Source organism: Xenopus laevis, chromosome 2L (genome assembly GCF_017654675.1).
Source record: "Xenopus laevis strain J_2021 chromosome 2L, Xenopus_laevis_v10.1, whole genome shotgun sequence".
NCBI lineage: Eukaryota > Metazoa > Chordata > Amphibia > Anura > Pipidae > Xenopus > Xenopus laevis.
The window spans coordinates 175757867-175783425 of NC_054373.1; the positions used below are offsets into that span (position 1 = coordinate 175757867).

General features: G+C 40.3%; 1 protein-coding gene across 1 annotated transcript in view; it reads left to right on the forward strand.

Annotated features, from left to right (window-relative positions):
- slc36a4.L (solute carrier family 36 (proton/amino acid symporter), member 4 L homeolog) overlaps positions 1–24659 on the forward strand; it is a 128061-nt gene extending 103402 nt beyond the window's left edge. The window contains 1 exon segment of the mRNA NM_001092969.1: positions 23932–24659. Coding sequence (NP_001086438.1) covers positions 23932–24233 — 302 coding nt within the window. The 3' untranslated portion in view covers positions 24234–24659.
- The last annotated feature ends 900 nt before the right edge of the window (positions 24660–25559 follow it).

The following is a 25559-nucleotide window of genomic DNA, read 5'->3' on the forward strand; positions in this document are numbered from 1 at the left end:
GCCGCAAACCATTCCTAAATTTGGTGATTTTGGGGACATTTCCAAAAATGACTTCAAAATTTCGACCCTGCAGCATCGTATTACCCACATACTTTTAGGTATCAAGACAAATCACCCCAAATATGAAAGCCTGGGGTCCTCTGAACAGTTTGATGCCCAATATGTATAGGTGTACCCAAGCACGTGGCGTATAGGGGCCCCAAAACGAAGACCCCCATATGGTCTGTCATTTCAGGTACTGCAAAATCAACACATTTACATTGTTTTGAGGGGGGAAAATGTAGAAAAAAGTAAGTTCACCCCAGAAAACCATATATTTTCGGAAAGTACACATTCCCACGGATCTAAATTGGGTATGCATGTCTTTGTACTCCAAAGTACCAAGCCGCAAACCATTCCTAAATTTGGTGATTTTGGGGACATTTCCAAAAATGACTTCAAAATGTCGACCCTGCAGCATTGTATTACCCACATACTTTTAGGTATCAAGACAAATCACCCCAAATATGAAAGCCTGGGGTCCTCTGAACAGTTTGATGCCCAATATGTATAGGTGTACCCAAGCACGTGGCGTATAGGGGCCCCAAAACAAAGACCCCCATATGGTCTGTCATTTCAGGTACTGCAAAATCAACACATTTACATTGTTTTGGGGGGGGCAAAGGTAGAAAAAAGTGCGTTCACCCCATAAAACCATATATTTTTGGAAAGTACACATTCCTGCGAATCCAAATTGGGTATGCATGTCTTTGTACTCCAAAGTACCAAGTCGCAAGCCTTTCCTAAATTTGGCGATAAAAGCAACTGTTTTTACATTTCTGAAAATCGCCTAAAAATATTGCAATTGGCCGCATTTATCTCACCCAATTTCTTACATACAATTGTAAAACACCATAAATATTGATGCCAAGGGTCTACTGAACAGTTTGATGCCCAATATGCATAGATATACCAAGGCAGCTGGCATGTGCGGACCCCAAATAAAAATAGTGAATATGAGTTTTCTCCGCTGCCCATTCGCCTTCTGTGAACATAGACCCTTGACTTCATATTATTTGCCTCAAGACCCTCCTAACAGCAATGACCCCCCAAAACCATACATTTTTGGAAAGTACACATTCTGCCGATTCCAACAAAGATAACGACGTCTTTCTACACGAAACTACCAAACTGCAAAGCTTTTCTAAACATATAGGTTTTTACAACATTTCTGAAAATCGCCTAAAAATGTTGCAGTTTGCCGCATTTATCGGACACAATGTTTTACGTACAAAGAAAAATCTCTCTAAATATGGACGTCAGAGGTCTAATAAATAGTTTGATGCCCAATATGTATAGATTTACCAAAGTATGTGTTGTGTATGGACCCCAAATGAAAAACGTAACTATGAATTTTCACGCTAGCCAACTAAGCTGCAGAAAAGAGAACCCTAACTGTACGTTATGTGCCGTAAGACCCCCAAACTGTAAAAAGACCCCCAGAAACCCATATATTTTTGGAAAGCACATATTTTGGCGGATCAAACTAAGTAAAATCTATCTTTCTATACCAAAGCACCAAACAGCAAAACGATACTAAAGATACATAGGGAACAATAATGCAGGGATAAAATTGCAATAAAACCACAAAAATAGCGTAAATCAATGAAATAACAAAATAATTGTTCTGACAGCGTAATTAGTGGCCGAAATCGATTATCCAATAGTCACGCTGCCAAAATAACACGTTTTTAGGCAAAAAAAACAAAAGATAACAGTATAATGAATTCGTAAAAAAAAAAAAAACACCTGTTTGTGTATACATATTTGTGCACTAATAAAAGTTATCTGAGTGTGCAAATACATGTAAATAAGTGTAAATAAGTGTAAATAACTGTACAAAAGGGACCAAGTGTGCTAAAATTAAAAAAAAAAAATTTTAAAAAATTCCAATCTTTACTAAAATGCATAAATGTACTGTAAGTATGTGTAGGTGCAGGTAAGTGTGTAAAAAAACGTGCACTTACCGTTTTTGGAGCAGGAGAATCGCTGTCTTCTTTGGAGGAGTCCTGGCAGCGTGTCTGCAGAGTTGCTGCGCAGCAGGAAGTGCGTGGGCGGCTCTGCAGGCAGGAAGAAGGTGAGTGTAGTAGCAGACGCTCCATGCGATGCGTCTGCTACTTTGAAGTCGGATCTGCGACAATCGAGTCGCAGATCCGACTTGACAGCCCCCCAGCCTCGTTGCCTAGGGGGCTGTCTTCTCTCCCCACTCTCTGCGGAGGCGGCAAAAGCCGCCGAAGCAGAGAGAGCGCTCAGCTGCTAAAGAACGTACAATGTACGTTCTTGGCAGCCTGAGCATTTGCCTGCCAGCACGTACGCCGTACGTGCTTGGCAGGCAAAGGGTTAAATCCTTTGAATCGTCGTTTCGAAGGATTTCAATCAATCGATCAAACGATTTTTCTTTGACCAAAAAAACATAGGAAAGCCTTTGGGGACATTCCCCATAGGCTAACATTGCACCTCGGTAGATTTTAGGTGGCGAAGTAGGGGGTCAAAGTTTTTTTTAAAGAGACAGTACTTCGACTATCGAATGGTCAAATATTCAAACGATTTTTAGTTTGAATCGTTCATTTCGAAGTCGTAGTCGAAGGCCGAAGTAGCCAATTCGATGGTCAAAGTAGCCAAAAAAATACTTCGAAATTCGAAGTTTTTTTTATTCTATTCCTACACTCAAGCTAAGTAAATGGGCCCCTTAAAGTAGGGAGACCCAAATTACTTAGAGAACCCTTATCTGAATAAAGCCCAGGTCCCGAACATTCTTGACAACAGGTCCCATACCTGTAACTGGTTATAAAAACATTGGCCACTTGGTGTTTTTATCCCAGAGTAATAGTACATGGTGCATTTCTGGGACTTTTCTTTTACTTAGGAGATTATAATTAGGAAAGTGTTGTTTAGTGTTTGAAGATTATTGTTAAGGGAATTTCTTTTGATACTTGTAAGACTGGTACCTGATTGATGCCCTTATCTTAACTCCATGAGCATTATGGACTGTGGCCCTCTTACACTCACCCTTCATCCAATTACCAAAGTGTCTTCAGTGCATTTTAAGGTAATGTACTAAGGTCGCTTGCACATAGGAGAGGTTCATTTAATTCACTTAGATACAGAATGGCAACAAGTTCATTAATCCCTCCATTGTCCTTTATGATCCTGAACCTGTGAGTGCAAAAACTGCTTTTGCATTGTCAGGCTTTTTTTATCCTATTTCAATCTTCTCTTCTACTTTGCCTTTATCAAAGTCATTGTTTAAAGACACCTAAAACATGTTTTCATTTATTTACTCCATGTAACAGAACATGGTATCAACTGGATAGAAACCTGGGGGAAACTGTACTGTTGAGTGAAGGGGCAAGCTGAAATATAATTGGTAGGCCAAATGGGACATTATTTAATTAGAGAGGGTCCAGAGAAGGGCAACTAAGCTGGCTAAAGGTATTGAACATCTCATCCATGAGGAAAGACTGGAAAGTTGGGGTTGTTCACGTTGGAGAAGATGTATAAATATACAAGTGGATCATATAATATAATATCTCTCTAATGATTTATTTACTAGTAGATCCTTCCAGCTGACAAGAGGGCACCCATTCTGATTAGAAGAAAGGAGGTTCCGTCTAAATATTGGGTTTGTTACAGTGAGAGCTGTGAAGATGTGGAATTGTCTCCCTGAATCAGTGGTACAGGCTGATACATTAGATAGCTTTAAGAAGGGGTTGGATGGTGTTTAGCAAGTGAGGGAATACAGGGTTATGGAAGATAGCTCATAGTACAAGTTGATCCAGGGACTGGTCCCATTGCCATTTTGGAGTCAGGAAGTAATTATTTATCTGTAGAAATAAGTCAAATCAACTGGACTTTCTTTCTTAAAGACGTTTCACCAGTCATCCGACTGGCTTTCTCAATTCGGAATTCGGACGGCTGCTGAAACGTCTTCAAGAAAAACACGCAGCAAGTCCAGTTGCTTTGACTTATTTCTACAGATATGCCATAACCTGAATGAATGAGAATCTTCACAAACAGAAGGATTTTTTTCCCCCAATGAGGCCAATTGGAAGGGCTTCAAATTGTTTTTTGTTTTTTTTGCCTTCTTCTGGATCCACTAGCCATTAGGCAGGTTATGTATAGACTTAAAAGTTTGTACTTCATGGACATGTATCTTTTTTCAATCTAACTTCCTATGTGTACCCTTCTACATGCACCCATCTTTGATGGGCCAGTCAAAGCCCTACTCCATTTAGGGCTTTTCCCCAAAAACTTGTGCCTAATGTTGCAAATTCTAAATGAGTCTCTGCACCTGCCACTGTTATTAATGTATATATAGCAGTCCTCATGATTAACTAAAGTGCAAATTCACATAAGGTACAATGTTGCCTGTAATGCTTCTCTTTGTGCTGTCATTGCAAACCACACAGTGCTGCAGAGCCATGTCAGATGCCTTTATTTTCCTTTCTGACATGAAATCAATGCACAAGCCGCATTCCCTGCATATAGACTACTTGCAGGTGCCAAACGCTTCATATATATCTATATACAACTGCATCATCATTCCTTTGTGCAGTTCACATAAAAGAGACTTCTACACTTTACAGACGAAAACACATTTATAGCGCAAGGGATTAGAGATCAGATATTAGGCTATTGCTAAATTGTTCGAGTTTATCACATAATCCCTGCGAGGTAAGAATCTCCAAGACAGTAGGGATCAGTCTATCTGTAAGAAACAGAGAGTAAGAGCATACTTAGATATGACGGAGTAGTTATCTGGATTTTCCAGGTCACTGGAAGCCTGTTTGATAAAGTGGGGCTGTAGATAAAACTACTGGGATTACTGGAACCCTGGCAAGCGAGGATCAAAAGAAGAAAGAGTGGGTAGGAGTTATAGGGCTGCCCAACTATAGGAATCTGTGTTTGGAAATAAATAGTACAGATTGGTAAAGTAAAGTTCAGATACCTGTATAGTTAAATGTACCTTCTGTGCAAGATAAATTACAGTATGCTATGTATATGCTGTTAGCACTGGGTGCTGTATCTCGTTTTTAACTTGGGGTGATGTTAGAAATAACTTTTCCAGGTGCAGTGCAAGATAAAGGTGGCCATAGATGCAAATATCCGCTCGTTTGGTGATGTTGCCAAACGAGCGGATCTTTCCCCGATATGCCATTAACAGGCATGGCTATATCGGGGTTAATCTGATTGTTCGGCCGTATGGCCCTGTGCCCAGGGCTCCGGCGGGATCGGTCGGGTCAAAATCAAACCTGACCGATCTCCGCCGGACGAAAAATGTCGGCACACGCCACACACGATCCGAAAATCTTACGAATCCTCGATTCGTACGATCGGATCTGTGTGTCTATGGCCACCTTAAAATACAGAGGGTACAAAGTGTTTGTTTCAACTAAAAAAGATGTGGTAAAGATCTGGTTAATAGAGTAACAGGGCAGCATACTTTGAGCTATCTGAATCCAAGGTCTAGGCAAAGTTAGCCTTAACTGTATTAAACCACATGTATAATAGTGACACTCATTCAAAGCATGCATTGCTGCTCTAAAGCCAATGTCGCTGTTTGATTAGATACAGTAGATCGGTCAGTGGCTCGCAAGCAACAGGTTGCTCACCAATTCCTTGGATGTTGCTCCCAGGCGCCTAAAAGCCAGTGCTTATTTTTGAAGTCCAGGCTTGGAGGCAAGTTTTGGTTATATAAAAATCAGATGTAATGCTAAACAGAGCCTTCAGTGGGCTGGGATTACCAAATAGCCAATCACAGCCCTTATTTGGAATCCCCAGGAACTTTTTTCATGCTTGTGTTGCTCTCCAACTGTTCTTACATTTGAATGTGCCTCACAGGTAAAAAAAAGGTTGGAGACCTCTTAGATAGATGATGAGCGCAAATGAAGGCTGTGTTTACCTAGCTGCACACTGATCTTTCTGCAAAAGATACAAACTGTCACATATTACAAACCTAAACCCCAGGAGAGTGACTGGATTGCAGTCTATGTGTGCTCTTCTGCCTGAAACAGAGACCTTTGGTTTTGGGCCTGGCCCAGTTACTTGGGTGCTGCCAGAAATTACTGCATGAGAGCCGGTATGAAGGAGCTGGACATAGGCAAACAGGCCGAGTCAAAACCATATAACAGCTGTGAGGCAAAATCAAAATCAGGAACAAACCAGGATCAAAATTAAGAAGTCACAGAGGGGGCAGCACCATGGGATAGGAATCAAGAGACAACCGTAGCAGTATTCAGAGTACCAAACAAGCTTCACCTATAAAGGCTAAACTACACAGGAGATTTTGTAGGATGGTGTCAGATCAACAAAATGCATCCTACAAGTCGGATGTAGTCACATGGGTCAAAATATAATGGCACTGATACGAAAATCTGATGTGTATGGAAAATTGTCCATCCGACACCACAAGTCTATTGGATGCAAACAATGCATGCAACGTCTTCATTCAATGAGATAAAATCTGATGGCGTCTGACCAATTCGCATATACTCACAATTCGGCTGGGAGGTTATTTAAGAATTAAATTTGAATGTCTAATATTCGATCGAATGGTTCTGACTCTAAAATTCTAATCGTATTTGATTCATATTCAATTCGTACAAATCAATTTTTTTCTCCAAAAAAAATGAAGGCTATTAACATCTCCAAATGTCTTAACGGACCTTTGCCATTTGCTTGTACCTGAAATTGGCAGGTTTTATGTGGCAAATATTCGAATTAGGATTGTTTCCATTGTCGAGGTGTGATAAATTTAAACATTTGAATAGGGGGATTAAAATTCGAATGTGTGAATTTTGAAACTTGAAAGTTTGAATTTAATATTTGACCCTTGATAAATCTGCTCCTGCATGTGGGATGTAGATGTATGAACAATCTATACCATCTGACTTTCTCTGATCCAATTTAACATTTTTGCTGTAGAGGGATTAGATTGTTTACGATTCTACAAATCTTGTGCTGTTGCATGGCAAGATTAGATAAAATCTGACCCACAAAATCTGATCAGACTCTCTTATGAATTTTATCCTAAAGGGCGGTGAATTGATGCAGAGCAGCGGGTATTATAGCCAGACTGATGGCTAACACTGATCACCTATGGCCAGATTAACAACTACTTGCAAATTAAAGGATAAAACAAGGTTCTCTGCAGGTATAACAGACTGCAGAGAACCTGTAGGTTGCTTGTTTGAATCCCGGCAGGATCCAGGCACAAATTACACCTAAGTTAAACATGTCATATGGCTGCCACAAATGTCTAAAGGTGCAGTGGCCCGTAAAAACAATCTTCAGTAACTCCGCTCACCGGAGTCTCTAATAACCATGATATGCTCATGTAGTATGCAATCTTACTGATATAATGCAGAGATCCAACAACCCTCCATATGGTAGGCAGACCTGAACTTTTGAATCAGAAAGAGGTTTGGAGGTTTGTTCTCATTATAATAGGGCTGCTGTACTTCCAGATACTTCCACAACTTAAGCAAGAGCTTTCCATAAAATTACAATAACCTCTAAGCTTTCCTAATGTAGAGATGTGAGCCATTTTTATTACCTATAGCTCTGATGATATAGATGTTGTGAGGAGCAATGCTCATCAACCCATTATAGTCTGTCGGTGGCTTTGCTGGTAGGCTCCAAGGAATGCAGTATGCTACATATGTGTCCTCTGGCCTCATACAGGTAATGTAGACAATTAGCGTTTGCCTTTCTGTTTGCCCCATGAAGAGTCGTTATATTTTCTGTGAATTTCTTCAGATCTTGAAAAGCTGTTTAAACTACAATGGCCACTATTCTCCAATGGCAGAATGTATAAATGCATACAACTTCCATAAGGCCCCAGCTCACAAGGGTGAGGAGCAAGAGTGGTGCTACACAACACCCTCGGGGGTGCGTTGCCAAACTCGTGGAGTGAAGAAGTGCCCACACACCAATGCTGACCTCTTCAAGCCCACCCTCTAATCATCTAAATGGGAGAGATATGCTTTTAAGGTTATGTAATAAAAGGTGCAAAGCTTGTCACATATCTGTCACCAACTAGCAGGTTTACTGGTCAACTGTGTAAAAGCTAACATTTTATTGGTTGCTTTGGGTTACTGCACTGGGACAAACTTTGTGCTTTTTATTACATTTCTAAGTTATATTTGCACTTTTTGGAAAGGCAGGAGTGTCTTAACTCTGGGGCAAGATTTTGTCGGAAACCTTGACTTCTCCTTTAAGTGCCCTAAAGATGATCTGATAATGTTCCTGGATTTCTATGTCTGTGTCATGTTGATACCAATAAATCCAAAAGAGGATAATATCAACCTTTCCTTTTGTCACCTGCTAACATGAATCCTGAAAGCAGCACAATCAGATTGGCTTTTGCGACGCTGCTTTCACTGATAATTGTAAACGCTTCAAATCAGCCCTGTGATTGACAAGCAGCATACTGAAAAAAACGCATATTTAAATGCCTGCCACTTGAAAACTGGCAGGAATTATTCTCTGCTAAAGCCACAGAGCCCTGCCAAGAGCCAAGTCAAAGAAATATGCCACCCCAGTTATATGCAAATAATAACTGGAAAACATGTTAATCAGAGCATCCATAATCCTTGTCTGCCTCTGGCTTGTTTATTGATAATCTGTAACCAGCAGATGTCTGGAGCCCTCTCCAACACGGAGACTTGTTTCCTAAATTCGAAGTCCCTGGAAAGTTATTGAAGTTCTTTTATGGTAGCGGCCATGTTGCTGCAAAGTGTGATAGCTTTGAGGAGCGACTGTAAAGGACGAGCTATTGTAGCAGTAGAAAAGAAGGCACTCCAGCATGGAATGTGTAAAAGAGTTTCAATTTAACATGAGAGAGCAGTGAATATTCTCCGCTGGAATGTCTTGAGAGGCTTGCTGACATTAGACAAGAGCAATCCTGAGTGGCGCCACACTCCCTTATACTGAGTCATAAAGCATCACAATGGCTTCTGCTGTGTCAAGCTTGGATCTGACTTATTGATTCTTTCTGGCTTATCTATAAGTAGCTTTGGGGGCCCGAGATCAATGGAGTGTTTAACCACCGAGGTTGACCTGTAGTGTGTTCCGTTTTGCTACAGTATATATATAGTAATACAGTGGGCCAAAGCTATTGAAAAGTTAATCTTAATGCATGAAAAATATATTGAAAGCTATTTTATCAGTGATCATCTCTGTCCCTGTACAGAGCTGCATGGTCCAATGAAGAAATGTGAAATAAAGCTGAATTCATTTTACCACTGCCTAAAGGCCGTTTGGAGGGCACGTTCAAGCTGAATTGGTCATTTAGATTTCTCCCCTTGCTGTGGGTTTAGGGCGTTGCACTCGGACTATTAATCAGGAGTGGTGAGTGACCTGTGTACTGTGCTCGTTTTGGAAACTCTCTCTTGAAGTTGCTTCAAGAGAACGGTTCAGGCCATGGGCCCTCTGGTGACCTCTGGATCTCTGCAGCAGTGTTTATATTTGAACCATTGTTATTGAATTTTGAGCATATAGGTTGTTACATCACAGTCAAGCTTTAGAGCACTCTATTTTTTCTGTGCTTACTACTACAAAGGATGCATTAGATCCATTTTAGATTTGGGTGAATACCAAATCCTTCATAAATAATATGTCTGCATCCAACTATCAGACCAGATCTAAACCCTAAAAATTTATTTTGAAATCTGATGGAAAAAATTTGCTTCCCTTGTTAAAAAAAAGTCACATTCAGAGCTTTTAAAGTTGTACAAAGAGTTATAAGAGTTGGACAGATTGGGATGATTGATGGCCGAGAATTTGTTTGAGGACCAGAGTAAATGCACGAAGGCTGACAGCATCTTGCAGTTGGGTTACCAAGATCATTTTCCAGTTGAATAAACTGGGCAAGAAGATAGAGTAGTAGAAGTGGTATTAAGATTGGGTTAGTTAGAAAATACCATTTCAGATGAGACCTCCCAGGCCTCCAAAGTGTTGATTTTCACTGTGCTTCCTAGACATAACTTCAAAACACTGTTAGAATACATGTAGTAGTATTCATTGATTCCACTGAGCCCTATCCCAGTCTGTCAAGGTTCTGTGTGCTGGCTATGGTAAATGGAACCCCAACCGCAGGCTTATATTTTATAATTCTATAATTCCAAATATGTGTTGGGATGCCAGTGCTTCTCGGTTCCTTAATCATGTTCCCCAGCATTCTGTTCCACCCAGCACCCATCCAAGCTTGTACATCAATACTGGGGGGGCTGCTGGTGGTTTGACTCTTTAGCACCATTTCTCAATACTTTTCAATTGTTCCCATTTGGGCCAAAGCTGACTTCTGTTTTATTAGATCCTGCTAAAGTCCTATTTTTTATTCATGCTCTTGACCACAATCCTTGCTACTGCCCTGACTTTGGATTTACTTTGACTATGTTTGTAGCCTGCTTTTATTATTTTATCTATAATGGGAAGTGAGTTCTCTGCTAGCTCTGCTGCTGAAAGTGCTATGGCCCCAAAAGGTAGTTGGTGAGGCCCAGTGCTTGCAGAGGTCTCCTGCTTCATGGCCAGCTGCCCATCTAGGTTCTGCTTACTACAGAAGCGTCCGTACAAACTGGAGACATGCAGAGCAAAAACTAATGTTATTCAAAGAATAAAAATAAAGAACAAGTGCAAAACTAGATTTCAACTGACAAATTAAAACATCTATTGGTCAGCATCATCTCAGAAGGAAACTTTATCTTGTTAGTCTATTATATTAAAATTACAATTACAGCAAGTATTAGACTTCTTCTGTACATATCTTCCTGCTAACCAGATAACACGTGCTTTGAAGTTGAGCGTTGTTGGCAAAGCATTGTGTAGAAATGACGGCTCCGCAGTTCTGAAACCTTATCAATTGTGATTATTCTTTTTTTTCTCCAAGTACAAGTAAAAATTAATATATTTTCGTCGGTGTTTAGAACCTCGGATAAAGTAAATAGGTCAGGTTAATACATTTCAGATACTGTAAAGCAGTGGTCCCCAACCAGTGGGTCGTGAGCGACATGTTTCTCTCCGACCCTTTGGATCAGGCATGTCCAAAGTCCGGCCCGCAGGCCAATTGTGGCCCTTTTTCAAATTTACACCGGCCCTCGGCCTCTGTTATGAAATTAATAATAATGTGGCCCTCCAGCACAGTGCAATCAGGAATTGCGTAGCTGTAGCAGTAATATTTGGGCACATTAGTGAAATGATCTACCATTTAGTCTATACTGCTGCCTGTGTGCTGAAGGTGTTAGCAATAGACACGTGCAAGCACGTAATAACGCGCCGCTCTCGCATACTTCTTTAGTGCTGAAGGTGCAATAGGCGTACTGATGTGCCAGTACAATAAACTAAAGACTTAAGCAAGAGCGGTGCGTCACTATGTGCCAGTACGTGTCTATTGCTAACACCTTCAGCACACAGGCAGCAGTATAGATTATCATTTCACTAATCATGTGCCCAAATTTTACTGCTACGACTACGCAATTCCTTGTTTAAATGAGGCATGGAGAATAAGTCCAAACAGACTCCACTTCTCCACTGCCTAAACGCTGTGTACGCGTCCATCTCCAGGAGTGAATGATCCTGATCGCAAGCTAGCTACCTCGGAATGGATGTCAGGCTGAATGGTCGGCCCCCATACATTTTCACCTCACCAAATTTGGCCGTCATTGCAAAAAGTTTGGACACCCCTGCTTTGGATGTTGCTCTTCATGGACTCAAAGCAGGAGCTTATTTTCGAATTCTGGGCTTGTAGGCAAGTTTTGGTTGCATAAAAACCAGGTGTACTCCCAAAATGAGCCTCCTGTAGGTTGACAGTCCATATAGGGGCTGCCAAATAGCCATTCACATGCTTTATTTGGCTCCCCAGGAACGGAATGTTGCTCACGGGGAAAAAAAGGTTGGGGACACCTGCTGTAAAGAAACAAACTGATGTGTTTATACATTCACAAATAAATGTTTTTTCGCACAATGTTAATATTGGTCGATGTCCAGCATTGATAAAAGGATTAACATATTGTTTCTTTGGGAAATTTGTTTGCAAAGGGGAAGAACTGTCTTCCAAACACAGTTCTGAAACTGTCCAGTTTGTGTTTCCTGGTTATGGCCACACGTATCATTGGTCAATGTTTTAAATGGAATAGATGTAGGAAAGGGTCAGAAAAGAAGATGGGGAGCTACTGGGGCATCTTTGGAGACACAGATCGTAACTGCTAAAGGGCTGTGGTTGCCTTGGGCTGTTACAGAAGCACAAAACATAATGTACAACATTTCTACCCTACTTCTTTAGTTAGGCTTTAGTTCTCCTTTAAAGATCAGAAACTGTTATTGGAGAGTTAATCCTATTTCAGATGTATCTAAACTCCACAGGAGACTTTGTTGGAAGGTGTTGGATCGACAAAATGCTTTCTACAAGTCTAATGCAGTCGCTTGAGTCAAAATATAATGGGACTTAAAAAATAAATCTTATGTGTAAACTACATGGAGAATTCTCCATCCAACTCAACGCTGCATGCTGTGCCTTCTTCGGATGAGATAAAATCTGACCGACTTTTCTTTTTCTCATTTAAATACATTGACTGTCGGATGTAGATGCATGAACAAATTACACCATCCGACTTTATCTGATCCAACTTTGTATTCTAGCTATAGGGGCATCAGATTTTATAGGATCCTACAAATCTCATGGTGTTGGATGGCAAGATCAGATAAAATCTGACCTACCAATTCTGATCAATATCCAGATATAGTTTTACCCTTCCTCTTAAAAGAGAAAAATGAGAAGGAAAGTTAAAATTTCTTGGGGGGGGGGTCAAATTTTCGTCACCCACCAGTGATTGTAAAAACTTACCTGATACCCTGGACTGCTGTTCTCACAAAAGTGACCCGGGCCAGTGAAGTCTTCTGCTAACAGGAGCACCAGCCTAGAGTATCAAGTGATTACAATCACTGTAACTAACTGTGGCTAACATTTGGCACCACCCAGTGATTTTAGATTTCCTTCTCCTTTAAGGATCATTGAAAGCCCTTTATGAAAATAGGTTGTTTTACCTCTTGTGGGATAAGGCTTCGGTTTCATGTCTCATGACCTATGAGGGTTTATTTATTAAAGTCCAAATGCCAAAAACTCCAAAAATTTGAGTTTTTTATAACATATAAAATATGAATTTTTAGTTGAAAACAAAAACTCGAATTTTTCAGAATTTATTAAACCCAGAGGATTTTAAAAGTCCGAATAAAAAAGTACTTCAACCCAGACCAGGAGAAGTCCCAATCTGTGCTGGGTTTAGTGCAATAGTTCGATTATTTCATGATTTTCAGCAAAACAAAAAGGTTTTCGGGCATGAAATTGGAAGGATTTTAATTTTTCACAAGTTTTTCAAGTTTTTTCCCCGCATAGGAAATTTTTCAGAAAAATGGCAATTTTAAACTGATTTTGCAGTTTCTGGTTTCTGAGCAGCTTCACGTTTCTGCAAAACTCTCGCGATAGTTGTTTTTGAGATTTTATTAGGAAATACCTTCATATACAGTATATAAAACGGGGCACTTTGTTTGGTGATTGAAACCACACCTATGACGCCCCCATGATGAACATGTATGTTGGCAAAATACGCACCCTTTTAACATCACATTTGGTGACGTTTACCGGCTGCCCTCTGCAAATTCTCAAGGTTGCCATGGGTCTGGGGTCTATCAGCGCTAAAATCTAGTGGGTGATGTCTCAGTCAAGCTTTCTACTGCTTAGTGAATTTCACATATATCTTTATTTTCACTTAAAAAAGGCCCTTGCCAGTGGAAGCCAGAAGGTTAGGAATGGTTACTGTGGGAAGTAGGGAAGCACCAAATACACTATTTTGGATTCGGCTGAACCTCCGAATCCTTTGTGAAGGATTCGGCCGAATACCGAACCAAATCCTAATTTGTAATGGCAAATTAGGGGTGGGAAGGGGAAAACATTTAAAAAGTTACGTGATTTCCCTCCCCGCCCCTAATTTGCATATCAAGTTCGGTTATATCCCTAGTGGGAAGCAGCTTACCATGTATCATAAGGACTAGCAATATTTTTTCTTTATTTAATGGTCACTATACCTACATTTTTTCCCCTTTAAATCGCAATTTTAAGCTGATTTTTCCCTTTGTTTTATTTCTTGAAGCTGCAATGAAGGTGTTACTGCCTCAATTTTTAGTTTAAGCGTGGTTTATCAGGATCATTGGCCACAGCCCTCCTTATCACCTTGTACTGTGTTACTCATTGCTAGAAGCCAGTATTATTAAGGCCTTGAGTAGTGATGGGTGAATATATTCCCCAGGCACGGATTTGCGTTCATTTTTCTGGATTTTGCCGCCAGCTAATTTTTTTCCGCAAAACAGCCAAATTTGCTGTGACAAAAAATAATTGCTCGTCAATATTGTCGCACATCAAAATTATTTGGACACCAATTGAATTTAAACCATTTTGACAAAAGAGTCGCGCATATAAAAATTGTCACCCATTGACTTCAATGCGTTTCACGGGGACAGTTCGCCCATCACTAGCCTTGAGTACCAATTTGCCATCATGGGACATGGCCAGCCAGATGGGCCCATAAATGGCACTTTCCATTATGATGTTAACACCATAGATTTGCCATATATTTTGCAAAGCAATAACATAAATCTTTGCCAACATAAGCGTTTCACTGTAGTGAAATTGGGGTGTAGAATTACCCCATTAAACTTAAATCTATTGGAAATACACTGTGCCATCTGTATGGATTAAAGGGAATGATAGAAAATAACCCTGTCAAAAGAAAGGTATGTTTTCTTTGTAAACAATAAACATGTATTGCTGTCTTACTGCGCCATACAATGTACAGACAGTCGACAGTTTGGAACCCCACAGCAGGTGGCATTTATGTTATTTGAAATGAAATAACCCACTGTAGAGGCAGCAGAAATACATATTTTTTTCTGAGCTCTGCTGAGCAAACACAGCCACGGGGGGCCCCCACAAAGGAATGCCAAATAATTGGGTTGATTGTGGCCCCTGCTATGGGCCATACAAAATAATTTGGAGCTGAACTAGATGATGCTCTTTATTTCCTGTTTTGTTGCATGCGATCAAAGCCACCAAATGTCAAATATATTTCCTCACTGTTTTATGATGTTTGGCTTCACAGAGTTTCAGTAAGTCCTATTGATGTATGTGGCATTTCAAGTGAAAAATCTCTTTAGGATATGTTTAATGACGCTACGTTTCAGCTTACCGTGACCCTCTGCTTTAAATCAAGCTTCACTGTATCTTATGCCGTATTGGAGGTGAATGAGTTGCTTCCACTTTGATATCATATTTTATGATCCTGACATATATCACAATGTCCTTCTTTAATTTTGCCAGCAATGTTTTTATGTAGCTGACGGATGTAGTTTATTTTTGTGTTTGGCTAAGCAGGGAGTGTATCGAAACAAAGGGGAGGCTTCCAAGTACCAATGCACATCTCATCTGCTGAAAAGGTTTGGGGTATATATTTGTTTTGTTTTTGTGAGCTTAGATGTTGTTTACTTAATGTACACCAACAGAGCCAGACTGTCATCATTTATTGGAAACTTAAGGACACATATACTTGTAGCTATTCACTGCTGACTTGGCTTCTCTTGACCAATATGGCAGCCCATTGGACTGTGAATGGGCCAAAAACAACACCTTCCCCAATCACTATAGATTGGGCCACCGATGCAGTTCTCCATCAGCAGTCTGCCTTGACTTTCATATAATCTAGTTGTTGCCAAAAGGGGCCAAACTGAAACAGTCTGATTTGGCCTATCACTTGGACTAGAGACTTGTGTGAGTCTATTTTTTTTAAACCCACAGTTTGTTGATATCAAGACAACCTCCCATCTCCCCATAGCTATTTCTTTAAGTCCATACTCTGCAGTAGGATTAACAGCCTTTTCCTCTGACCTTGAGCTTGGTTATACATAAACTACTGGCCCTTATATCAAATTCAAAGGCATCTTCACCCAGTAACACAATATAGATGTTTTGCCCACTGTGATTACCATTCATTGCCACAGAATGTCCTCAAGTGCCATTAATAGTCTTCACTATCATCCTTCAGCAGAGACTTCTGTTGTCGCCAAGTTTTCTCCTTAATACACATGAATATCGATATCGTGCAAAATACAAAATAATTGACATAACTAAACTTCTATTAAGGAGTTTTCTATATTTCACATTTGTGTATTGATTTTGAATATTTTATTTTGAATATATATGTGCCATAAAAGGAGAATTCCACCCTAATGTTAAAAAACCCATGCCCCCTACCCTACATAGACAACCTTCCTTCCTCTGCCCAGCCTAAGTGTTACCCGGGCAAATGCCCCTAACTCTTTATTTACCCCTCAGTGCAGATTAAGGCATCAGAGTTCACGGGCGCCATCTTCAGCCGCTTCAGTAATCTTTGGAATGAAACCAGAGCTTTGCCAATTTTCGTCAGTTTCGGAACATGCATAGTTGTCGTGAAACAGAAAATTGCTCCAACTGCGCATGCGCCGCCATGCCGGTCTCATTCTGAAGGTTTCCAAAAAGAAGAAGATGGTGACCGTAACCCCGATGCCTGAATCTGCACCGAGGGGTAAGTAAATGTTAGGGGCATTTCCCTGGGGTAACACCTTAGGCTGGGGGGGAGGCGAGAGTCTATGTAGGGTAGAGGTTTTTTAATGTTAGGGTTGAATTCTCATTTAAGAGAAAAACTTCCTTTTAGGGATGTGCGGGGTGACAAAAAGTCAACTAGACCCTAAGCCATCCTCTCCCAACCTGACCCAGTGAGCCGTCATCCCTTTAATACCCAAGCCCAACCCATTCCTGATGTCACCAAAGGGGGATGGAGTAGGCACAAGTATATAAATAAGCACAGAGAATAGAGTTTGGTGCACACGGACATCTTGTATTGGGAGATATGTTGGCAAAAGTATGGCATTTGTTCTTATTACATTTTTTCAGCACTTTTTTGAATTATTTCCAAATATTTTCGTAGGTTCTTAGGCCTGGAATTGACACTATTAATAGAAAGTCTAATTATTCTAAAACCGTATAAAATAAATAATGACAACCAAAGGAAAGGTGCTTTGAATATGTTTATAACTTGCTAATATACAGTTATACTTCCTGTATAAAGTAAATGACCAGAATGCTATGACGGAACAGCACTGGGGCCATTAAAAAAAAAAATTCTAATGATTTATAACTTTTAAACTCGTAATTATGATTTGTAATCTCATAATTCTGACTTTAAAAAGTTGAAATTATGACTTTTAATTATGAGTTTAAAAGTCATAATTATGAGATTAAAAGTCATGTTTTCGACTTTTTAAAGTCATAATTATGAGATTAAAAGTCATAATTATGAGTTTTAAAAGTCATAAATCATCAGAATTTTTTTTTTTTTGCTGGCCCCAGTGATAACAGTACTGTGGCTATTTATTGTAGTTTTGCATTGTCCATACAAATTACTGCTTTACATCTAATATTAGGTGTTTCTCACACTGTATTCTCCTTAAAATTAATTCTTTCTAATTAATGATGCTCTTGCGTGTTTTGTGATCAGAGTGATACCTGCAGTACCCGCTGTCATTGGCATTAATATATTTATTCGGCAAGTGCTTTGGCCTGAGGTAACCAGTTTCAATTTACTGTGAAATGCCTAAGGTTCTACATTTCTGTTTTTTGTAGTGAGTAGATGCTGGTGTTTGTGTCACGTTGTGCAATAAATCAGGTAGCATTTGCATGCCCCATTATGCCCGTGTGATATTGGATAATTTCCACTGCCTCTGTACACACATTTGTGGCTTGTTGGCAAAAGTACTGAAGTTTTAAGTCCTCCATGTCATGATTATACACGTCATCTCTTCAGATTTCATACCTTAAAAATGAAAGGAGCAGTAATCATTCAACCAGAAGCTACCATAATTGAAATAAATCCTCTGATATGCATGGCTCTGATGTACCACTAGAAAATCTCCAGTTTTTTTGGTATATGGCTGCCTTGAAGGACAACGGTTATTTGTTATGCAAAGTTCTTTAGTTGTCAGTTCTACATTAGGATTAAAGTAGAATTGCTATCGGGGAAGCCTCTCCACCAATAGTTTACCTTTTATAGGGGTTTCTTCCAGGCTTGCATCGTGTGAAGGACTGTGAGATTGATAAAACAGAACTAGCACAGAAATATGAATATGGCTAGAAATGCTGTTGTTTATATTCTGAAATTACATCACCAGGTCTGTGTGTGATGTAACTTCCCCGGACTGGGGGTGCAGAAAGATCCAGTTCCTAGGGTGGCACAGAATCTAAATACAGCACTGATATACATCATTGGGACCTATATATAGAAATGAATGTGGGATAGCAGGTATAGTAGGGAGAGATGGTGTCTATAGTAACAGTGGGATAATAGTCTCTGGGAAGGGAGTGTGACTGTGGGATAGCAGGTATAGTAGGGAGAGATGGTGCCTATAGTAACAGTGGGATAATAGTCCCTGGGAAGGGACTGTGGGATAGCAGGTATAGTAGGGAGAGATGGTGCCTATAGTAACAGTGGATAATAGTCTCTGGGAAGGGAGTGTGACTGTGGGATAGCAGGTATAGTAGGGAGAGATGGTGCCTATAGTAACAGTGGGATAATAGTCTCTGGGAAGGGAGTGTGACTGTGGGATAACAGGTATAGTAGGGAGAGGTGGTGCCTATAGTAACAGTGGGATAATAGTCTCTGGGAAGGGAGTGTGACTGTGGGATAGCAGGTATAGTAGGGAGAGATGGTGTCTATAGTAACAGTGGGATAATAGTCTCTGGGAAGGGAGTGTGACTGTGGGATAGCAGGTATAGTAGGGAGAGATGGTGCCTATAGTAACAGTGGGATAATAGTCCCTGGGAAGGGACTGTGGGATAGCAGGTATAGTAGGGAGAGATGGTGCCTATAGTAACAGTGGATAATAGTCTCTGGGAAGGGAGTGTGACTGTGGGATAGCAGGTATAGTAGGGAGAGGTGGTGCCTATAGTAACAGTGGGATAATAGTCTCTGGGAAGGGAGTGTGACTGTGGGATAGCAGGTATAGTAGGGAGAGGTGGTGCCTATAGTAACAGTGGGATAATAGTCTCTGGGAAGGGAGTGTGACTGTGGGATAGCAGGTATAGTAGGGAGAGATGGTGTCTATAGTAACAGTGGGATAATAGTCTCTGGGAAGGGAGTGTGACTGTGGGATAGCAGGTATAGTAGGGAGAGATGGTGCCTATAGTAACAGTGGGATAATAGTCCCTGGGAAGGGACTGTGGGATAGCAGGTATAGTAGGGAGAGATGGTGCCTATAGTAACGGTGGATAATAGTCTCTGGGAAGGGAGTGTGACTGTGGGATAGCAGGTATAGTAGGGAGAGGTGGTGCCTATAGTAACAGTGGGATAATAGTCTCTGGGAAGGGAGTGTGACTGTGGGATAGCAGGTATAGTAGGGAGAGGTGGTGCCTATAGTAACAGTGGGATAATAGTCTCTGGGAAGGGAGTGTGACTGTGGGATAGCAGGTATAGTAGGGAGAGGTGGTGCCTATAGTAACAGTGGGATAATAGTCCCTGGGAAGGGACTGTGGGATAGCAGGTATAGTAGGGAGAGATGGTGCCTATAGTAACAGTGGGATAATAGTCTCTGGGAAGGGAGTGTGACTGTGGGATAGCAGGTATAGTAGGGAGAGATGGTGCCTATAGTAACAGTGGATAATAGTCTCTGGGAAGGGAGTGTGACTGTGGGATAGCAGGTATAGTAGGGAGAGATGGTGCCTATAGTAACAGTGGGATAATAGTCTCTGGGAAGGGACTGTGGGATAGCAGGTATAGTAGGGAGAGATGGTGTCTATAGTAACAGTGGGATAATAGTCTCTGGGAAGGGACTGTGGGATAGCAGGTATAGTAGGGAGAGATGGTGCCTATAGTAACAGTGGATAATAGTCTCTGGGAAGGGAGTGTGACTGTGGGATAGCAGGTATAGTAGGGAGAGGTGGTGCCTATAGTAACAGTGGATAATAGTCTCTGGGAAGGGAGTGTGACTGTGGGATAGCAGGTATAGTAGGGAGAGATGGTGCCTATAGTAACAGTGGGATAATAGTCTCTGGGAAGGGAGTGTGACTGTGGGATAGTAGGATGTCATGGCTACAGTAAGTCTGTGTGAGTTTTCCCCAACTTGTAGCCCTTCAGTTATACAGCTCCCACCAATACTTTTTTTTTTCTTTAAAGGAGAAGGAAAGGCTAAAACTAAATAAGCTTTATCAGAAAGGTCTATATAAATAAACAAATAAACCCCCAAAGTAATGCTGCTCTGAGTCCTCTGTCAAAAGAAACAGCACATTTTCTTTCCTTCTATTGTGTACTCATGGGCTTCTGTATCAGACTTGCTGTTTTCAGCTTAGACCTCCAGGGCTAGGGCTTGAGCATGCTCAGTTTGCTCCTCTCTCCCTCTATTTACCCCCTCCCAGCTGTAATCTGAGCCCAGAGCTATGAGTGACTCAGGCAGGAAGTGATGTCACACCAAGCTAATACTGCAGCTGCTATCCTAAACAAACAGAGAGAATGTCTAGAGCTGTTTACTCAGGTATGGTAAAGCATTCTACAGAATAAATATAGTGTTATAGCTTGCACTATTGTGGCTAATCTACTGGCAATAAACTGCCTTGGTGACATTACTTCTCCTTTAAACTGATTAAACTGTTGGTATGATTCGGATCCAGCAAATACAAGTTTCCATTGCTCTGTTTCCAACGTTTACCGGAGCTCATTGAAATCCTGACTACATTAAAATACACCACTTTTACGTAGCATTGCAAATTGCTGATTTCAGGGATCCGTACATAAAAGTGCTTGGGTGGGCAGCTGTAGAACAAGAGAGGCTTCTCACTTTGCTTGCCATAGTCTAACCCATTAACAGTGGAGGTAATTAGCACCAGAAGGCACAGGAGAGGAAAAACCCACAACTGGAGACGACAACCGCACAACCCAGCACAAATCAAAGGACGGCAGATGCTTAGAAGATCCCATTTCTGCTGAAAACACAACAGTGGAAGCAACAAAGGAGATTTGCCCTTTATGCCGTCACACTCAATGAATTACATTGGCACAGATACTATATGCAGGGCAGGAGATCACCTCCAGGTCTTTCTTGTTACCTCTAATAAACTCTTGTGATTGGCTGTCACAAACATGGACGCCCGTAACCTTCTTTTAATGATGTTTGTTCTTCTACTCCCATTGTAGAGGTATCTGCTTCTTAAAAGTACCTTTGAGCCTGCTGCATCTGTACTTTTTTTTTTGCTTTCCTCTAAATTTAGTGAAATTGTGCTGCTTTGCTGAGCATGGTTTACCCATGTCTGAGCAGAAACTTTTTTTAAATGGACAACCAATCGGTTATGTAATATGTGTTATCCCGCATTGTTTCCATAGACACATACTGTGCCCTGATTAAAAAGTATAAGAAGGTTTTTTTCTCACTTCGTAACCTTTAATGAGTTTCTTTGAGGATATCGTTTGTACACTGTGTTCTCACTGTAGGTGAGCACCCAGGCCTCAATAAGTGGACTGAATCCTTTCATTGACTGTGTAATAATACTCTTAGCCATGTAATCAATTCTCATTGGTGCCGAGTGATGTCACTTGACTCATTGAAACTTCTTATTATTCTTATAATAAATAATGTATCCACCACAGTGTTCCTTGGCCTGAGTGGAGACTTATAATGTCCTTATAATAGACAAGAGCCATGATTATGCTGTAAATTATATCCTTATAAATGGTGATTAGTGATGTCATCAGATATTAGTGATGTAATTTCTGTCACATGACTCACTGAATCGTGTGTGTTATAATAAGTAATGTATTCACCACAGTGTTCTTTGGCCTGAGTGGTGACTTATAATATCCTTATAATACACAAGAGACATAAATATCCTGTAAATTATATCCTTATAAATGGTGATTAGCGATGTCATCAGAGATTAGTGATGTCATTTCTGTCACATGACTCACTGAAACGTGTGTATTATAATAAATAAAGTAACCCCTGTAGCAAAATATGAGGATATTAGAAGTCACCTCATCCTCGTGTTTTTATACAGGTCATGGAACTCCTCCATAACTGATAATATCCTTATATTTTACAATACTTTATTCACTATTTATTTTACATTATTTTAATCATCAGTTTACTTTATTACCTATATTGTACATGTGATGAAACAACTATGCCTTTTGGCTGACGGAGCCTACTGACATCTTTGTAACTATAGTACAGTTGCGTAACTAGAGTGCAATTTTTTTTAGAGTAACCCAGCACACTCCAATACTCTTGCCCACTTCCCATCCTGCCTCTACCCCGCCAGCTTCCACCCTGACTCCGCCCATTCCCGCCTGACTTGCGTCCCCTTTCCTAGCCTCAGGTAAGAGAGCTGCTGGGGAGGAGGAGTTTTCTCATTAGCTATAGTCAGGGGCCCCCCTACAACTGCGGGGTATTCTTCCTCTATAGTAACGCCACTGGTATAGTATTTTTTCTTCTATCAACGTTGAAACTACATTGTGTCACAATTGACTCTGTCTTATTCCGTTATGTATAGGGATGCACCGAATCCACTATTTTGGGATTTGCCTGGATGTAGGATCCTTTGTAATAGATTCAGACGAATATCGAACTGAATCTGAACCCTAAGTTAAATATGCAAATTAGAAACAGGACGGGTGGAAGTGAAATTTTTTTTACTTTCTTAAATTTTTTTTCTTTACATAAGTGTAAAAAATAAATGTTTACTGCCTGTGGTGAAAAGTCATGTGATTTTAATAGTTTAGATTCAGTTCAGGTAGGCACTTGGATTCGGCCAAATCTGAATTCTGCTAAAATATGAATTTGGTCCATCCCTAGTTATGTATTGTATTTCCTTTCTTGTAAAAGTCGGTTCATACAAATAAAACAGACTTTAATTAAGCACTTTGGCCCAACACAAGTCAACATTTATTTGGCATGTTGTGGCTTTGTTGAGCTAGGATGCTATTAAGGAGACTACTCCGTCTATTCTTTCTTGGTAGAAGTGCATGCAGTTTGTAGCTGCACACTTGTAGTAGGGCTCGAGGTAAGTCATATTGTGGGTGCAGAGCAACAAGAGAGTTCAAGCATCAGAAGTTCACACGCCAGATAAAGTATTCATGTAGCAGTTGCCAGAGACTTCTATTATTTTGTATGGGTCATAAAATCCACATCCTACCCAACCTGTCCATAGCAAACCTGCGCCCACTCAAACTCACTTTACTGCACTTTTCCTTTGACCCAAACTTACAAATTTAAGAATAAAAAGTAGAGGCAGCTACATGGACAAAGCTGGCAAGTCTAGAAATACCAACAGCTGGACCCACCTCGAGTGGTTGTCATCTGCTCTCGCTTCACTAAGAATAGTAGAACCATTGCACAAGTTGACCAACTTGTAGCCAATGCAAGCAAAAACATAGACTATTGAGCTTCTCAGAATATCATGCCACTATAACAGAGCCTCCTCCAACAAAGTGAAAACACTGTTAAATAAAGTTGATCCTTCTAACCTTTTTTTTTTTTTTTTTTTGTGCTATTGTATTTTATTCAACTGCTTTCTGCATTCTTTACACATCCTTGTAAGTAACTGTGTTGTTACTTGACCTTCATGTTGGATTACACATTACACAAGTGTATTCTCTGAACAAACATTTTTCATACTTCGGAGAAAGGAGAGAGGGAATGGTGTGTCATGGTAATGGTCAATGGTAGGTCAACGGTGTGTCATCTGTATTTTGTTTATTTTCCCCTGGAAGGACTACCACATTGTTAGAAGACCAAACAAAGCTGACACAATGTCCTTTTGTCTTGCAGGTGCCGTTGCTGTTTTGATTCCCCGCCTTGACTTGGTGATTTCCTTTGTCGGCGCTGTGAGCAGTAGCACCTTGGCGCTGATTCTTCCGCCATTGGTTGAAATAATTACCTATCACAAAGAAAACTTAAGTCCGTGGGTCATTATGAAAGATGTCGGCATAGCCGTCATTGGCTTTGTTGGGTTTATAGCTGGAACATATGTAACAATTGAAGAAATGATTTACCCCATATCGTACGTGCCTCCAAATGTTTCCCATAGTGATTTTGGTGTACTTAACAATACTGTCTTAGAAGGTCATTGAGGTTGACTTTTTTATGGTACTTACTATTCCAGTGCCTGTACAGCAGTGTATTTAAAGAAAAAGCGACTGTATATAATGTGTTTAGTCAGCAAGGGTAACAAGAAAACTTTATTATACTTCACGATTTCTTTTATATTACATTTATATGGACCTTAAAAATAACTTTTCGGTGGAAGCAGATCTCCGTGTAGCTGCAATTTTTGTATTGATAAGATATTAAATGCTGCTTTTTAAGGGGAAGGGTATCCTAAGCAAATATAAAAGCAGAGTTTTTTTTTATTAGGACATATTTTATTTAAGGGACAGTTTAGCTACTTTTATGGCTTTACCACTTTCCACAACCAGCACCACTACACCCCTTGGGTCCCCCATCCAACCCCACCACTTCCATTCTGCCCTTGGCTTTCTCTCTTAAAACAAAAAAAATAAAAGTCATGGATGATTTATATTAAATAGGCCCAAATCACTTTCACATGATTTTCCTTAATGCATAATGATCACATGGTGTGTGCCATTACCACCCATTACTAGAATAAAATGATGTGCTATTTCTTTTGGAGAAGAAGTCAAGAATCTCCTTATCCAATATGGCAGCTGCATCTTCTTTCTGGTAAAAATATATCATTTAGTGATAGGGCTTCAGGAGACACAGGAACAGGGAGATTTTATTTTTGTAAAGTGAGTTTGGGGTTATTTTCTAGTGTTCAAGGTCAACGGTGGTGTACTTGTGTAGGGTATCAACTATGGTATAGTGGACATGGACATGGAGTTCTCATCACCATGGAGCAGCAGTGTTAGTGAATCAGTGGATTCCCTATAATAGTTTTATTTATTTTTTTGTATCAATGGAAATATGAAGCGGGCTATTTAAAGGGGGTTACTTTGCAACAGGGTTTTCATCTGAAACTTGGGAGCTAATTGAATCATGAATTGGTGGTAGGAAAATTAGTCCTCTTTTTAAACAAACTGGGATTTTAAAAATGCCAATCTCTCTACTGTTGTAAAACAATAACATCCAATTACCTATTTAAAACCATATACTTTAGTTATTTTTAAAAACATCCAATGATCGTTGATAACCTTAGCTTTAAGCATGAGCTACTTCTTCCAATCACATCTTGGGAACATAAATAAATAACCTGATATATACTACCTTTTAAGGTCCTGTCTACTTACCTACCATTCCATTTAAACCCTTTCCCCTGCCAACAGTGTAAATTCTCTGTTATCGTCAATTAAAGTGACCGCCAGCCAATGCTATATAATCTACCTCTCAGGGTCAGTGTAGGACTGGCCAACTGGGATACCGGGAAAACTCCCGGTGGG